The sequence below is a fragment of the Bos javanicus genome, chromosome 10 (genome assembly GCF_032452875.1).
Source record: "Bos javanicus breed banteng chromosome 10, ARS-OSU_banteng_1.0, whole genome shotgun sequence".
NCBI classification, from domain to species: domain Eukaryota; kingdom Metazoa; phylum Chordata; class Mammalia; order Artiodactyla; family Bovidae; genus Bos; species Bos javanicus.
In genome coordinates this window covers 37,414,726-37,431,917 of record NC_083877.1, presented here as the reverse complement: position 1 = coordinate 37,431,917, position 17,192 = coordinate 37,414,726, and the positions used below count along the sequence as shown (strand labels likewise).

Genomic DNA, 17,192 nt, shown 5'->3' with positions numbered 1-17,192 from the left:
TGATCTATCTTATCAGAGAATAACAGCATCAAAATATGTAAAGAAATATTGATGGGATTACAGGGAGAAATGGACAAATCCACATTAACAGTTCTTTTTTTATTATTTTAGTCACTTAGTATCATTCAACAGCATTCAGTCTTGAGTACTTAACTATGTAATTGGCACTGTTCTAGGTAATTAGATTTTATCAATAAAACCCAGTTCTGGGAATTCATGGAAATCATTTTATGAACATCAGCTCAAACTGTGTTTGTATAACCTGTATATGCATCAGAATTATGAAGGAAATTTTTAAAAAAACATATTCTAGGGCCTACTGAGTTAGAATCTCAGGGTTTAGGGGTGAAACTTGGTGTTCTATATATTTTGAAAACTTTTTGAGTAATTATAGACTAGCTAACCTAAAACTGGTTTAAAGGAGGCATTTGGTAGCTGTTGAAACAGAGAATCAGTTGCAGGAAAGCACATAGTACTTGATTAATGCAATTATCAGATAATACAACTATAATCTTTATTTTTCTTTTTAGACAATGAGTGCAGCTTTTTCTTTGGCTACTTAATTTAAGAGGCTAAAACCCAGTTCATAGTGCCCTTTGAAGAATTTCTGCATTCCAAGTTAGAAACATAGGTGACATTAGAAGTTATATTTGTTTACTATGTTACCTATAGCTTGAGGTTCTTTGGCCATAAATTTCAAAGCAGAAAACAGTCTAAGATACTTTTCTACAAAATGGAGGATGCAACATTTTCTTCCTCATAAAAAATAATTTCACACTCTGTTTCACAGAGGATTGTTTTCATACCTTATTTGCTTTTAACCTCTACTGATCAAGTGTTGTGTGCTTTTATCAGACTCGACACTGTGTGGAGCAGTTACAGCTGGAAGACCGGGTTCTCTGCCTCCACAGTAGGTGGCGAATTCTCTATGCAGGACTGGCAAATGGCACTGTGGTCACCTTCAACATAAAGGTTAGTGGTAGGGGAGAGAAGGCTGAACTTCCATGCCACTTAGAAGTGGGGTGTGTGAGGGAAGAAGGCAAAGACAAGGCCATTTTCCTGTTTTTGTGTGTGTAAGAGAAAGCAGCAGAATTAGCCACTGCTCAAAAACTTACCTTCTGTTGTAAGTGAAACAAGATGCATTCTGTCTGCTCAGGCCCAAGTGTGCCAGGACCAAAGTGTAACTGTACTAAATTAAACCAAGCCTAATGATTTGGGGCCAAATAATGAGTCATGGGTTAAACTAGTTTGTCTCATTTTAAGAATGACACCATTAAAAGTGAGCTTAAATTCCTTTGAGTATGACAGTGATGTTGTTTAGAACTGATTTAGGGTGTCATGAAAGTAGCCTGTTCTGTAAACTGAACTAAGTCAAGGATTGCCTTCATGCCCTTGGGCCTCATTCTTTCCTGACCCAAATATAAATCCATTTGTTGAGCAAACCTTTACTGAGCCACTGTTATGTGGTATGTCTCAGGATAAGGCTTAGGAAACAAATGCAGGCCAATTCTTGATGGCTCTATGTGCTTTGTTAATGTAGTTGAACTTGTAAGCTTTAAAGCATGAGAGACATGATCCAGTTGGTATTTTAGAAAAAGTCACTTTGGTGTTGAACACATTGGAAAATACTGATAGTAGAAGCTTGAAGACCATTTAGGAGGCTTTGTTACAGCAGCTGACATCTAGACTAAAGTGAAGAGAACGCATAAAAAATGTAATCAGAGGTAGAAGTGATAGGTTTGGTTATTAATTAGTTGTGGCATTCTATCCCAAGGCCATCTGATCACCTTTTAACAGTGTATGAGGAGTTTGCTGTATTGTGCCTAATTAGAATATCATATGTTTAATTAGTATTTACTGTCTCTCCTTCTACCAGCTATCTGGAACTATGTACAAGAAATGCAATAAAATATGCTCTGGTTTCTGCCTTTAAAAAGCTTAGAATCAAGTTAGAAGAAACTAGCCCATAAATAATCAAATATCAAGTTATTTGGTTCACTTGATATGAATAGATCACAGAAGACAAAATAGATTTTAAATGTTTTAAAGGCTAAAACTTGAATTACCAGTTCTATTTTGTGAGGTTAATGTAATCAAAGGTAAATGAAGTTAGGAGCCAGATTTTTGGGGCAAAATGATGGCAAATTCAAATGGGAATGATCTTTATTTTTTGTTTTTTTTTTAAATGGTCTTTAAATAGTTGAAAAGCCCCAGCAAAGACGGACTTTGAGACAGAGATTTGAGAGTTTTTACAGAGGTGTGAATTTTGAATCCTTGTTAGGGCTGGACCTTTTTCCTGTTTTGCCCACACTCCTGGAATGCAGTGCTTTGATGATGGGGCTCATCAAAAAGCCAAGGCTGTTGACCTTGGCCTGTCTACCTTTGGGTCCTGAATGCCTTTCATCTATCTCCCCAGCATTTTAAGATGGTTGAGATTAAGGTTCCCAGCTGCTGCTCTTGCCGAGTCTCTGGGAGTTTTGTCTTTTACTTGCACCTAAAATACCTTTTTAGAATTTTGGGAAAGTAGGAAACTATGAACAAGATTGGTTTGGGTATAAGGAAAGCAAGTCTAAAATCTGAAGTAAAGGAATGTTTATCCACATCCACATTCAGGATGTGACCATGCTGTGCTGACTGACATAAAGGTTCCTATAGTTTAACTTAATGTTATGAGAGAGAAACATAGAACCAGAGGTCAGAAAAAGGTCAGAATAACATAAAAGTTGGAGAATGAGAAACTGGTTGTCTGAGTAGTTCTCAAAGAGAATTTTGGAAGCAACCATGTCAAATAGACTACATACATTCTGAATGACAAAAATCAGACTTCTTGGGTCTTTGGCATGGAAAATGTATTCAAATATGGAAAAAAGATTTCTCTTTCATGTCATTGACTTAAGGGAAGTGAGAGAGGATATAAAAAGAGAACCAAATTCTAATTATGATCAGGATAGCATGGGTCAAAGATAGAAATGGATTTATAACGTAAGACTGTCCCCACTAGAATGGAGGAAGAAGGTGTCATGAGTACAGTGTTAGAATGGGAATGGCAGAGGTTGGGGAGTTAGGGATACAGAGTGGATATGAAAACTTACAGATGGGTGTTAGACTTTATAGAGTTTGTATCAAGGTAGTGATTTTGGATTAGTTGATGCTGAGTTTTTCCACCTAAGTGGTTTTTACTTCATATAATGGTGGCTTATTTTTCAGAACAACAAACGACTTGAAATCTTTGAATGCCATGGCCCTCGGGCTGTCAGCTGTCTTGCCACAGCTCAGGAAGGTGCCCGAAAGTTGCTGGTTGTGGGTTCTTATGACTGTACCATTAGCGTACGCGATGCACGGAATGGATTGCTCCTTAGAACTCTGGAGGGCCACAGCAAAACCATCCTCTGCATGAAGGCAAGTATAAAACAGGAGTTCATTGTCTGGTGCAAACAGAAGAGTTCAAATGAAGTTTCCCATGTTTTCTAATGCCTTATTTAGAATACAGGAGGTTACAGTCCTTTGCCTTAGGCCTGGAATCACCACAGGACGTACTATTTTTTAGCATATTAATTGAGAGACAAATATCTTATAGAATGTAGATATACTCAAATGCTGTTCTAGGCTACTTTGTAATCATTCCAAAGAAGCAACAAACCCAATAATATGTTGTCAGTTCATCAGAGTACTTATTGGCAGCACATAAATCAGAAAATTTGTCTGAGAAACTTATTTTATACCTCATTCATGCTCATCTCAAAATAGGGTGGAAACTAGACTTTGCCAATGTATATTACAAGTTAAAGGAAACCTCAGAACTTTATACTGAATCTCACTCACTGAATTTTTTTTCTTTAAGGTGGTGAATGACCTTGTGTTCAGTGGCTCCAGTGATCAGTCAGTCCATGCTCACAACATTCATGTAAGCCTTGTTGGTGTATCTTTAATAAAATGGTGGATAAAGCTTGAAGGGATTTCTCAGACCTCTTGCAATTTAAATTAAGCCTCCTTTCTAGTGAAAGACTTAATAATAATCCCTGTGCATAAGCTCTTGGATACTGTTAAACACTATAGAAATCAAAATTCTTGGGGGCAGACTCAAAAGTTTACATCAGGTTTAGTTTGAATGTCTCATTTAAATGTGAGACATATTGAGCATCTGAGACTCTGAGAAAGTAGATATGATACATAGTTTAAAATAGCACAAATAGAAACGGCTGTGAGACTCTGCTTGGGTCATAGAGGCCACTTTTGAAGTTCAGTTCCTAGTCTGAACTTCTGAGGTTATTCAGCCTCAGGAACTTTTTGTCCAGATCCAGTGAAATGATAAAAGTGAATATACTTCGAACACTATAAAATACATACACACAGAGTTGTGACCCTTCTCTCTCTGTAACACTGGGTTCTCTCCATCAAGATACAGTGCATATATTTTATATAAGTAACAAATGCTTGTGAGAATACTTCACCTGTCTAAAATTAGTACAGCTACATGTGTGTACAAGTAGTCTCATCATTACCTCTTTTAGAATTACAGAATTATAAATCTCAAAAGTCAAGACTCTTAGAAATCAGTCTAGTGACTCTTGTCTCTCTTCTGATGCAGACTGGTGAGCTTGTCCGGATCTATAAAGGTCACAATCACGCAGTGACTGTGGTGAATATCCTAGGGAAAGTGATGGTGACTGCTTGCCTGGATAAATTTGTTCGTGTCTATGAGTTACAGGTAGAATTTAGATTCACTATTTTGTTTGAATGATTTGAAGAGATGGTCTGTTTGGATTTGGTGTGTATGTGTTTTTTTTTTTTTTTAACATGGAAAGGCTGGGGTGGAACTCAGAAATCTGTGTTCTTCATAAGTGTTGTAGGTAATTATGAAGTAGTTTGGTCCTTGGACAGCACTTCAGAAATACTGCCCTGAGATACCTGGTCAGGGTTTTCTGGAGGGCAGCTGTAGCCTGTCACATCTGTGTGGTTCTCTGTGTATAATTTCAGGTTTGAGACTTTGACACTACACAGAAATTGGTGGGGAATTTTCCCTCCCAATTACCAGCTCTTCCCTTGAGGAGGAGGACTTATTAAAAAGATTGCTGTTCGATTATGCTTCTGTTAACAAGTGACTGGTGCTTCAGCTTGATACCTGAGGTACAGTTTTAAACTTGCAAAAGCCTTCAGGGACTATGCTTATTAAACACAAGGTATAAATAACCTTGATTCTCTTTCTCCGCCCCCCCCACCCCGCCCTGCATCCACTTAAGTCACATGATCGATTGCAAGTTTATGGAGGACACAAAGACATGATTATGTGTATGACCATCCATAAAAGTATGGTGAGTTTAATTTGCTGTGCCACATAATTTGCTTTTGAATGTGTTTACTAAAAATTCTACAGACTCTTAGTAATGTTACTACTTGTCACTTCCAAAAATGATATCTATTTTTGATATGCCTCATTATTGAATGTTTTCTATCTCTTGGTATTATAATATTGAGAAGTAACCCAGTAGTGCTCTTGAATATTAGATTTTTATTAAGAACTAAAATAGTTACAATAAAAATGTATAATACCACCATTGGATAGAAGATAAATTTAAGGTGTTTCCAAAAAAACAGGTGAATGGTGTTTTCTTCAGAGACATTATGATCTGGAAAATACATTGGAATAGAGTCAGGAGATTTGGTCATTGTGGCATGGTTATAGCAGACCTAAAAGTAGAAGCTAACTCATGTAACCCTACTAATCTTTGATTTATTTTATTTTTAAATTTTGAGGTTGAACCAGAATGGATATTTTTCTAACTTTAAGCTGTAGAGCCTTTGTCCCAGTGAAATTCAGAAGCCTGATATGTAATGCCCAGCAGAAGCCAGAGCTACACCAGTTAAAGTATAAGCAGTGCCTCTGAGCCCTACCACTTCTGCTCTCAACGACAGTCCCAAGAATGGCTTTCTAAGGAGCATAGCTTCCAAGTATCCAGACTAGAAGATGTATAAGATACTTTCCTATTATGGTACTCTGGGGCTGGTTTGGGTTTAGGTTTAAAGTTTCCTGTTGTAGTGCTACCAGCTTTTGACTCTTATTTTGAGGATGTTCATAGTTTTATTGTGTGTTGTTTTAGTCTGATAATGATAAACATTTTTCTCTAGATTTATACTGGCTGTTATGATGGCAGTATTCAGGCCGTGAGGCTAAATCTGATGCAGAATTACCGCTGCTGGGTAAGAATTAAAACTGTTCTTGTCACCAGACTTAGATGTTGCCCAACCCCAGGCCAGTTTATAGATCTTCATTATCATTGGTTTAACATTTTCATATTGAGTCTTCCACCATAGGACAAATAAGCTTATTTTTTAAAAAGTGTATAAAATGCTTCTGTAATTTTATAGTGAAAGTTCACTCTTAAGGTTAGATACAAACTATGTTTAAGTGTCCATTCAGAGGTTATTTCCTTTGTGTTTTTTATTTTGCTTTATTACTATATTAATACATGCCTACAAAAACATCAGTAATACAGAAGTGTGTGAAAGAAAAGTAGAAGTGCTTATTTTCATAACCTGCCTACAATATTTTACCCATTCCTCAGGCATTTACATGTATTAGTAGTTTGGTTTGTTCATTGGTTTTTGAGAAGTAGACAAATAAAAATTTGCCCTCTTGAAGTTTTAAACCTCAGTTCACTAGACTAAATTTCATGGTTTTTATTTTAGAGTGGAGGATGGTGATTAAACCTCAAAACTTTCACACTGTTTCTTATAAACCTTCATTTATTTCATCAGTTCTAATAGTACTGACCAGAGAAGAGTGGCTGGCACTGAATTTTTTCCCCTAAACCCTAATCCCCTTTTCAGCATTGATGAACTGTATGCTCACATTTTAAAATTTGAGTTTAAATTTGTCTCTGGCCTAATGACTTTTCAGCTTTTTATACATCACTCTCTTTGATTTTTAGTATTCTCAGTGAAGACAGGCAAAATCTAGTAAAACAGTATCCAAAACATACTTAATCCAAACCAGTATCCAAAATAGACTTATCTAGAGAAATGAGGAAAATACCTTCTGGTTTTGAAGCTGGGGCTATAAAATAGTGTTTACAGAGGGAAAATTAAAAATTTCATTACTGTTTATAAATGAACTTGTTAGAATCATTTCTTAAAAGCCTGTAAGGAAAAAAAGCCAAAACAAAAGAGTGTTTATGCTTTCTGACTAACAATTGAAATATAGCCACATTTATAATACAGTAAAAAAAAAAAAAAAGATCACAAGACTGTGATTCAAGTGATAAAAATTGTGAGTAAAGACAAGCTTCCTTGGCAGTTTTCTGCCATTATTTCCACAAATGTAGTTTTCTTTATCATACATTTGTGTTTTCAAGTTTACAAGCCAACAATTCTTAGAATTGTTAAAAATAACTCAAGTATTACAGGAAAGCTCTTTGTCTTTTTAAATAAATGAACTGAGAAACTCTTTTTATGATGGCAAGATAAAGAATTATTATGGTTTAACACGCTCTATGACAACCTAGAGGGGTGGGATGGAGTGGGAGGTGGGAAGGAGGTTCAGGAGGAGTTCATACCATAGGCTCATACCATGAGCCATAGGTTCACACTTATGGCTGATTCATATTGATGTATGGCAGAAACCAACATAATATTGTAAAGCAATTATCCTTCAATTAAAAATAAATTTTTTAAAAAAGAATAAGTATAGTTTAAATTGAATTTTATTTAATTTGCCTGTCAGTATTTGCTAACAGCTTCATTATTTAAAGATGTAATGGCTACATTAGAGCTTTGCCTTCTCAAAATACTGAACTGTCAAAAGACTTCCTAGTCTTTTCAAAGTTTCTGAATAAATTCATGATTAATTTGGTTGCCTCTGGCTTTTTTGAATTTGCCAGCCAAGAATAAATTAAAGAATAGGGGCTTACTCATAGGCTACAGTGAAGAATATTCTCATTGCATGTTTCCCGTACTCTTTATAACTTAACTCTTTCAATTCTCTCTCTCTCCAGTGGCATGGCTGCTCTCTGATATTTGGTGTTGTAGATCATTTAAAACAACATTTGCTGACTGACCATACAAATCCAAACTTTCAAACTCTGAAATGTCGCTGGAAGAACTGTGATGCTTTTTTTACTGCTAAGAAAGGATCCAAACAGGTATATCAGTGGGATTTGAGGTCAACCCGGGGTCATTGACTGCTCAGAGCAGGGTTCAGTAAACCTTTTTTGCCTTATTAGAATGTTCAGACTTGCAGTAAACAGGGAGAGTGTAAGGATTTCTCTTTTTATTATTAATATTATTCACAGATTTGAGAGATAGCTTAATGAGGTTTCAAGTGAAGAATTAGGTAGTTTTTGAGAAAAGTGCCTAAAGAGAATGTTTTCACTTGTTCCAATCCAGTAACTGAACCTAGAGGTTTATTACAGCATTCTTTTGTTAAGAACTCAAGTGCACAGTTCCATGTGAATTAAGAGTGATGGGTCCTAACTGCCTTTCATGGATCACAGATTAGACCTGGGAAGCTCTCCGTGGCTTTGACTTTCTTTTGACCTACTACCAACCTCTTTCTCATGGGTCCTTTTCCCTTTATTTCTAGGATGCTGCAGGACACATTGAACACCACGCTGAGGATGACAGCAAAATTGATTCATGAAGTTTTTTGCCTCCCATGTTGGGAAGTCTTTAGTTGAACTAATCTCATATCAGCCCCTTGCACAGGCCAATATCCTCCTTTCTCCAGTGAATCAGGGAAGGAGAAAGTGGTTACTAGCCAGGCTTACTACTAGCATAAGTCTGGGCAGCTCTATGGGATGACAGGTTACACTTCTAAATTTTTGCTGGAGGTTTGTCAGATTTAAACAGATTTTTAAGGAGCTATACTCTTCTGGGACAGCATGGCATATAGTAATTTATGCTACTGGTGTTCTCCAGATGTTTATTAAAGACACAGATCTTAATTGGTTACCTAGTTTGACCCTAATCACACATGTATTTTATTGATTTCAGTTTGTGATTTTTAGTTTCTGTTCTTATGATGATTTAAACCAATAGTCACGTGTTTAAGTTCAAATTTGTTCAAATGTTAGGTTTTTAGGATCAGACTTAATTTCTCCTTAATTATTGCAATCAGTTAATTCTAACCACTGGGTATTTTAATTGGAAGCAAATATTTTCTTTTCTTAACAATTATGTACAATGTGTTTCAATATTCTCTTCTTAGATGGACAGAGCAGCCTTTAAATGCTAAAGGGACACACAGTAGATTTTTAACAGCTGGAGTAGCTGCTCTGCTGATTATATTTTAGGAGCTCAGGCAGCAGATCACATAATGACAAATCCTTGCAGACAATAATTCCTATTGAACCTCCGCAGACTTTGATAAAGTCCTCGGTTCAAGGCAATGCACAGACCTACCATCTACTTGGAGATCTCACTGTTAGACCTGGGTACTCCCTGCAGGTATTGGCAGGCTGTTCAAACTGGACGTGTGCCTTTGTCTTTCCAGGTTCTGACCCTCCAAACGGGCAGTGGGTTTGAAACCTTTTAGTTTGCTTCATTGCCAACCCCTCTCCCATTCTCTGGTTGTGCCTAGACTGACAGCAGCCATCATATAGTTCCTCTGGGCTCATGAGGTACTTTTTACCGACCCACAGTACACAAATGGGGGGAATCAGGATAAAGCATCTGAATATAGTTTTTAAGGCCTCAAGCAAACTTCTTAAAGACCAGTGTATTGCCTTCACCTCCCCCACTAAGCTGAGAAGGAAGGGTGGAGTGGGATGAAGGGAAAAGACCCTCCCTGTCCTTCAGGAGCAGCCAAATGAACAAAGCCTTGACATTGCTTTGTTTTTAAATTCTCTCTGGACTCTTAAGTGAAGCCATAGCGGTGTTACTTTCTAGCTTTTTGTTTCTGTGATCGTCAAAACTCTAAAAGATTCTACAGAGAGAGGGAGGAAAGGAGAGAGGAGCCGAGTGCCACATACCGAACTCCGGATGTGATGCCCACTCTTTCCTAGAGGAGAGCAGCCAGGTTTATCTCCACCCACCTTAGTGTACACAATTCTTCTCCCATGTCTTCACTCAGGCTTTAGGGCAGGGGAACTTCACCTGGGGTTCATGGATAGGTTTCATGAGGGTATCCAAAACCCCTGGAATTGAGTATAAGACTAAGTAGCTGTTCTTTTTTTCCAGGAAAGCCTCTGGTGGTTTTTATTAGATCTAAAAAAAAAAAAAAAAAAAAAGAACTAACCTGGGAGATACATCTAGATAATGAATGGCCCCATGAATTATTTACTTCTGTCCTTATGAACGGCAGGACTCTTGTGTTGACCACATTACTGAGATTTGCATGATATTTGAGAGAGCAGAGAAGATCTTGTTGCATAAAGTTTATGTGTGCTGTTTCTGTCTGAGAACAAGCATTCCCTTCTCTTACCCATTTCCTGTACACATGACCAGAGAAGCCAAGCTGTTCTGTGGGTTTGGGAATGGTGATTCCTAGGAAAGTACATTTGGATTTATTGCTAAACCTGGCATTTTCCTTAGGACTGTAGTGAACCCACATTCCTACATTGGCTGAGCAGTGTGCTGAGAAAGTCTTGCATGCTCTGTCACATAGGTGCCCTTCTGTTCTGCCTGAGGACATGTCTGAAAAGATGAGAGTGGTGGAGCCTATGTACAGCAGGAAGGGGATATATGAGGTGTTGGGCAGTTGTGGGGAACTGTTGTAGGTATGAACAGATTGATAGAATCAGTAAAAACTGATTTGAGCTTAACTTTGATAGAATCATGCACAGTCTATCTGCCTTTATGTATGCAGTTATGGATGTTTCTTGTACGTGTGTATGCGTGTGGGCACCTATACTTAATAATACTTCTCCCCATTTCACAGGAATTTTCTCTGAAGCCATAGCAATAATGTCTTTGTTTCAAGAATGTGTAAAACTCACTTAACACCAGGTTAGTGTACTGCCCTAAATGCACTGTTGTAGCCATCTGTTTAGAAATAAAGGCACCATAAGCATCTTGGCTGCTTATGGTTGTGTGTTATTACTTTTAAGTGTCTTCAAAGTTATGCAGAAGTCTTTTTTTTAAGTCTTCTATAATGTCTTGGCTGATTCTGGCCTTCTCTTCCCTCTCAGATTAGAGCAGTGGTTCAGGGCTTTGTGTTTGCTCTGATATTTCACACTTAGTGGAGGAAGGAAATTGTTACATGATGTGACAAAACACAACTCATTTCTTCTAAGGAATCGAATGTTATTTTTAATTACTTGTGTTTACTTCTGACAACAGAAGCCAAGAAAACCATAGCATAAATCCTTTTGTGTGTATATGCTAGTGTTTTAATGGCAGTTTGTTCTGATGAAATATCAGTGACTTCAAGTTTTATCATGAAGTTTTTAATCAGGTTCAAAATTTTGGCATGCGACTCTACTCAATATAAAGCAGTTAAACACAATGCAAACAAAGGGTTATCTTGACCTGATGTTACTTGAATTTGAGAGAACGTCATTATTACTACACTCCTGCTTTCGTGGAGAATTTTTTTTTCTGCCTCAGAAGTTGAGTGTTTAGCTCCTGAACTACCTATAATTTGTAGGCAACATTATTGCTATTTAAGTGATTATTTGCCTAACAAAGGGTTTTTTGTTTTTCTCTTTTTGGTAGATTATACAGTGGTCAACTTTAGTGACTAGGAATGTGGATGATTTGGTGGGAGTAGGTGTACAATACTTAACGGAATGGTAATGGTATATTTTATGGAAAGGTCCATTTGAGGGGAAATCAAACTATATTGTGAAGTGGGATTTAAGTAGCACGCCCTCTCAGGTTTGCCGTTCATATACGCTGACTTATAAATTTTGTACCTGTTACCTAAAGGAGAGCGCCTAAAAACTGTTAAGGCCATGCCTGCCACATTGTTACAACGGTGATTTTTATCCCAGCCGCAAATCCTCAGGATCTTGAGGATTTCAGAGATGCTGTCTGAGGGTCAGAAACAAGCTGTGGTATAGGTGGTTTGGGTTATACTGAGTTCCATACATCAGTGGATGTGAAATCTTGATGAAACCAAACCTACTACTAATCAGACAGTAACCACTAACCTCACTTCCAACCCCCAACTATGTGGCCTTGCTGGGTCACCTGGTGACTAACATTTCCCAGATTCTATTGAATTCACAGTTGAATTAGCCCAGTTGAATTGGGGGAGAAGGAAGCAAGGAGGAAAGGCTGTTGAGGACCTTTTCTGCTGCTTCAGAGAAGTACATGCCCTCGAGCTGCGCCAGTGCCCTTGGTGTCTTGATTTTTTTTTTTAATTGAATATGGATTAGAAGACTGAAATCAAATGACATTTGACTGCAAAATGTTTATAAGCAAATAGTTTAGCCTTCTTACATTTTGGTATAAAGCTGTGAACTTCCTAACTTTGTAAAGCAACATATAAAGCAAATATAAGAGGAAAATAAAGTACTTTTACTAATTGTTTATTTTTGTTACCTTATCTACATATTCACGGCCAACCCTTTTCCATGTTGATATAGAGATCAAGAAGGAAATTGGGTGGAAAATGCAAGATGGTTATAGATCATGGTCCAGATAAGCACGGCACACACCTTCATTTAAGGGTTTGTCCAAGGTCATACAGTAGGTCAGTGTTAGTAGAGGAGCTCTGCATCGTTACAGTCAGCTAACTTGCCCCTCCAGTTAATAGGTGACCCATTTTGTCTACACCCAACAGCTATTCCCCTTCCTTTCCTGTATCTTGGAAAGTATTTGAGTGATTCCTGTGCTCAAGAAATAGCAAAAAGGCATGATTAAAGTGGGGTTTGGGATTTGTGTGTGTGTGTGTGTTTGTGTGTATTTTCCATTGCTGTATTCTGAAACTATAGCTCTATACCCAATGGGTGAGATTGGAGCTACTCAGTCTTGCTCTAGCTCTCAATGTGAGAAAACAAAACACAATCAAACCAGCAAAACATATGCCTTTATTTAGATGAACATTTTTTCAGAATGCAACCTAACTTATGAGTTAGATAACCCAAAATGTCCAAACCTCTTTTCACTGAACTAGTTTACTCCAGAGCAGGCCCGTCCTGAAACAGTCAGGCAGAACCAAGTGCTCATTGTGTTGCTGTCCCATGGGTGGGAGAACACAGAGATAATGGGGGAGGGGGGGGACACGGGGTGGGGGGATCTAGCACCAGGAAGCACTGAGTGCCATTGGCAAATGCTTCTGCAAACAGCTGCAAGCATCTAAGGAGAGTACTTGTCTTCAGAGCTGAGGCCATCAGACTCCAAGCAAAGCTCTCACTGGCCTGTAGCTAGCGGAAGCAGACAGAGGCACTTGGCTCCATGTGGCACAGGGACAACACAGCTCTCCCTTCCCCATTCCTTAACTGAAGGGTCAGGCTGGGCCTGACAAATGGACAGATGCCCTAAGGCTGGGAGGGAAGTGAGTAGAGGAGGAACTAGACTGATGAGGTGCCTGGAGGCTTCCTGGGGGTGCAGCAACTGTGTCCTTTGAGGTAAGTGACTAGCTCTGTTGGGTGAAATTGAAATCCTGAGTGATCCTCCATGCCTTGGATGTGGCCAGCTTGGTTCAGGCATACATGGTGAGCTGCAGCCACTGCAAGAGGAAGTCCCAAGATCAGAATGTACATGAGACAAAAGAGCCAAGCCCTACATATCAAACATAGAAGAAAAGGCCAGTCCCAGCATGCCAGACACGGAAGATTTCCTGAGAAGCATCCTTCCCACAGATCTCCCCTAGAAAGTACAGATTTTCCAGCATAAAGCCATAACTGAGGCTTCCTTAGAGCCTTCCCCCACTATGCGTTCCCCATGACCACATCCTGCTGAGCTCTGAGCTTCCCTTTATGTTCCTTTCCCATCCCATCCAATCCCATCCCTCCACCTCAAATTTTTTTTTTTTTTTTTTTTTAATCAGGGCCACACAGCGGGGCCCCGGCTCTCGGCGGCCTCCGCCTCCTCCCGGTCCATGGGGTCGAGGCCCCAACCTCCGCTCCCCTCACCCGGAGGAGGAGGAAAAGGAAGAAGCGAATGCGGGCTCCCCACTCGGACAGCTCGCTCTCGCCTCAGCTGCCCTGGACCGCCTCCACCTCAAATTTTAAAGTGCGGGGGGAGTGTACTGTTAGGCTTTACCTCGAGAACATTGAGTTTGATGATACCGTCCCCATCCTTGTCAAATGCATTGAAAGCTCCTGCTCGGAAGAATGCACAGACCAGAGGCCAGTTACAGGTGCTCCCCCCCACCCCCGACCACTCCACCTTTTCTTAAGAGGACCATGTGCCCGGTGCTGCCCTTCAGCACCAAAATAGGCCAAAATATCACCAATAACTGCCCCTTGCCATCCCATTCTGAGCCTAAAGAGGGCCTCTTCACCTTTGTTCAGCCTGAACAGTAGATGGGTTTGTCCAGGGTCATATAGTAAGGTCAGTTAGTGGAGATTCCCTCCACCATAGGAGAGGGAGCAGGAAGGGCCTAAGAAAGCAGAAGGGTAGCTGTCCACTTACTGAACATGCCCTCCAGCCTGACAAAGCAGCAGATGAAACTGTCGAAGTCAATATTCATGTACTTGTCTGCATAGCGCATGGTAATGATATCGTAGAGCTGGTTGTTGAGGTGGAAGCCTGTTGGGGAGAGCACAGGAGAGGAGATGGGGGTGAGTCCTCAGGCCTGCTTGCTTTCTCCTTAGAACCTCCTTGTCACACTGTGGCCTAGGAGAGGAGAACAAGAAGCCCTTTCTCTGGTAGGGCCCCAGTGGCCCAGTCCTCCCCTCTCATCCCTGCTCCTACCACCTCCCATCCGCATCCTGGCCACCCCATTTCTTCCCCATACCTGCATCTTTGACTGCATTGCGCATCTCGTAGCTGTTGATGGTGCCAGATTGGTCTGTGTCATAGTGTTTGAAAATTTTCTGGCAATAGAAAATTTGAGGACAGAGGTCATACACTCAACCTCTGAATTAGTCCCTTCCTTACTCCCACCCTTGTTCTCTCCTCCCACCTGCCACGTCTTAATCTTCTTCCAGAGGTGATGAAACTCTTGCAGGTTCAGTCTCCCAGAGCCATCTGTCTGGAGGAAGGAGGTCAGGGCTACAGGGCACATAGCAAAATCCTCCTGGCTTGGGAGCAGGCCTTCTGAGGGGCTGTGCAAGGGAGGTCCTCTATAGAAGGGCTTCGCCCAGGATATCCACCCTTGTCCTGACCTAGTGTTTAACACACACACACACACCCCCTGCCCCATGCTTCCCTAGTCAGAATCAGTGCCTGCTCTAGAACCCAGGGAATCTTTCTCTTAAAGACCACTCTGAGGTAGGGCCTCAGAATCCCAGGCCTGAGGTTGAGAGCAGGGGCCAGTGTTCTCCCAACTGTGCTTCCTCTAACAGCTCCTTAAAGAGCAGCAGCCAGGAAGTTCAGCACAGGGCCTCCTTAAATCTTTCCTTGAGCATGAATTTGGGCCCCTCTGCTTGACTGGGCCCCCCTCATTGTTGCCCTAGCCCCAGGAGACTACACAGGGGCTGCTGACAGGGCTGGGAAAGGGTGGCAGTAAGGATACGTCCATGAGAGCGATCATGCTACGGCAGGACTCCAGCGTGAAGCCTTGTGTCTTCAGGTCCTTATCTGAGAGGTATGGAGAAGAGTGAGGAGCTGCCTTCAGATAGCTGGACACACACTGCCCAACTGCCCACCTGCCCCTGCAGAATTAAGCTGCTCACGTTTGTTCACAACTCTGTTAAGGACGTTCTTGAGCTCATCTGCGCAGATCTCCATGTCCTGAGGAGGAAAGGGGAAGAGAATCGTGGCTCAAGAGTGCAGCAGCTGGTGGAGCATAGGCTTTGCGAATCAAATCCCAGCCGTCCATGCTTGTATAGTCCATGACAGGGCTGTTCTGTCATGGGGAAGCTGGGGCTTTTTTGAGGAAGACCCTGTACCTTCAGCTGTCTAGAGAGCAGTGGGCCCACCTAGTGGGTGTGTCGGTCTAGAACTCAAAGGACTTCACCTGTGGATTCCTGTGCTACACTCATATACCCCGTTTCCATCAAAAACCAAAATGACCTCCACTGAACAATAATGAAATAACTGGCAAATTGAGCAGTTCATCAAGGAGAGGAGTGTCTGAGTGAGTCAGAGTTGGAGGTACTCACATCGCCTGCTATCTGCCTGAAAATATTCCGGAATTGCCGCTGTTCCTCACTTTCCTGGTCGGTGTTGCCGGGCTCTAGCTGTGGAGGCACAAAGGAAAACTGGTTGGCAGGGACCAGGGAGATGGACAAACCCGAGAGGAAAGTTCCTTCTGGGCTGAAGGAGCCAGGGTGACTAAACCAGCCATAGGTGGCAGCAGGAGCTGGGTACAGAGTCAATGCTCTTCTTTCTTGGTTGAACCTACTGATCTGGAGTAAGAATCATCTGGGCCCCAAGGACCCTTCACTCTGTACCTCCCCAGCCTAGCCAGAGGAGGTATATCAGCTGTGCAGACATGTAGACAGCCCCCTTGGTCCTCTTTCCCCCATCTGCACCAGCTGGAGCCCTCTCCTCCTTTTACAGCCTGACCATCCCAACCAAACCAGCCCCAGCAGGATGAAGCAGACCAGACCAATCTGATACCTCCAGCCATTTCTGCCATCAAGGCCAAATCCTCAGAGGACCCTCCTCCCCTCCCCCGCCATTGCATGGGCACCACAGGACAGAGATGTCCCTGGGTTTATCTGGAATCTTGCCTGCTAGTCTCACCTCCTATATACTTTATATGACCTCCTGTCCTCACTCCAATCTAACACTGTCCCCTGAGCTCTGGAGGACTCCACCTCTGGTGTCACCCCCCTCCCATTACTGTTCTTTATCTTCCCTGTTAATGACACCAGGAAATGAGCTGTTCTGTCTCAGTGTCTGTCACAGGCTTTGCATCCCTCTTCTCTCATCATCCTGGCTGGATGGGCTCCAGCAGGGAAGCTCAGCCCATCCTTCCCAGGACCAGCTTGGTGTGGCAGCCAATCCCAAGACATTCATCCAAGCAGCACCCCAAATTTTAGGAGAATTTGATGAGGGAAAATGTCAGTGGGACAAACCTAAACCTCTGGATGTTAAAGGGACACCCCACCCCTATGGCTCCTCCAACCCCCATGCACTCCAAGAGCACAGGCCTCAGTTGTGTGCAGGCCTCCCCACTCATGCACATGCTCAGAAAC

At 41.2% G+C, this 17,192-nt stretch overlaps 2 protein-coding genes across 9 annotated transcripts in view; one reads left to right on the top strand and one right to left on the bottom strand.

Moving 5' to 3' along the window:
* ZNF106 (zinc finger protein 106) overlaps positions 1–12,468 on the top strand; it is a 53,787-nt gene extending 41,319 nt beyond the window's left edge. For all 3 annotated transcript variants that reach the window (XM_061430881.1, XM_061430879.1, XM_061430880.1), the window contains 8 exons: positions 856–972; positions 3,208–3,399; positions 3,842–3,904; positions 4,589–4,708; positions 5,241–5,312; positions 6,127–6,198; positions 7,992–8,138; positions 8,579–12,468. In XM_061430881.1, the coding sequence (XP_061286865.1) occupies positions 856–972; positions 3,208–3,399; positions 3,842–3,904; positions 4,589–4,708; positions 5,241–5,312; positions 6,127–6,198; positions 7,992–8,138; positions 8,579–8,635 (840 nt within the window). In that variant the 3' untranslated portion in view covers positions 8,636–12,468. The remainder of the gene's footprint in view (positions 1–855; positions 973–3,207; positions 3,400–3,841; positions 3,905–4,588; positions 4,709–5,240; positions 5,313–6,126; positions 6,199–7,991; positions 8,139–8,578) is intronic.
* Positions 10,204–17,192, bottom strand: part of CAPN3 (calpain 3) — a 58,402-nt gene continuing 51,413 nt past the window's right edge. For 3 of the 6 annotated variants that reach the window (XM_061430890.1, XM_061430892.1, XM_061430894.1), the window contains 8 exons: positions 16,152–16,229; positions 15,723–15,780; positions 15,563–15,627; positions 15,011–15,079; positions 14,843–14,921; positions 14,518–14,634; positions 14,146–14,204; positions 10,204–13,609 (listed from right to left, as the gene is read on the bottom strand). In XM_061430890.1, the coding sequence (XP_061286874.1) occupies positions 13,583–13,609; positions 14,146–14,204; positions 14,518–14,634; positions 14,843–14,921; positions 15,011–15,079; positions 15,563–15,627; positions 15,723–15,780; positions 16,152–16,229 (552 nt within the window). In that variant the 3' untranslated portion in view covers positions 10,204–13,582. Of the gene's footprint in view, positions 13,610–14,102; positions 14,205–14,517; positions 14,635–14,842; positions 14,922–15,010; positions 15,080–15,562; positions 15,628–15,722; positions 15,781–16,151; positions 16,230–17,192 lie in introns of those variants that run through there. The other 3 variants (XM_061430889.1, XM_061430891.1, XM_061430893.1) reach the window with 1 other exon arrangement.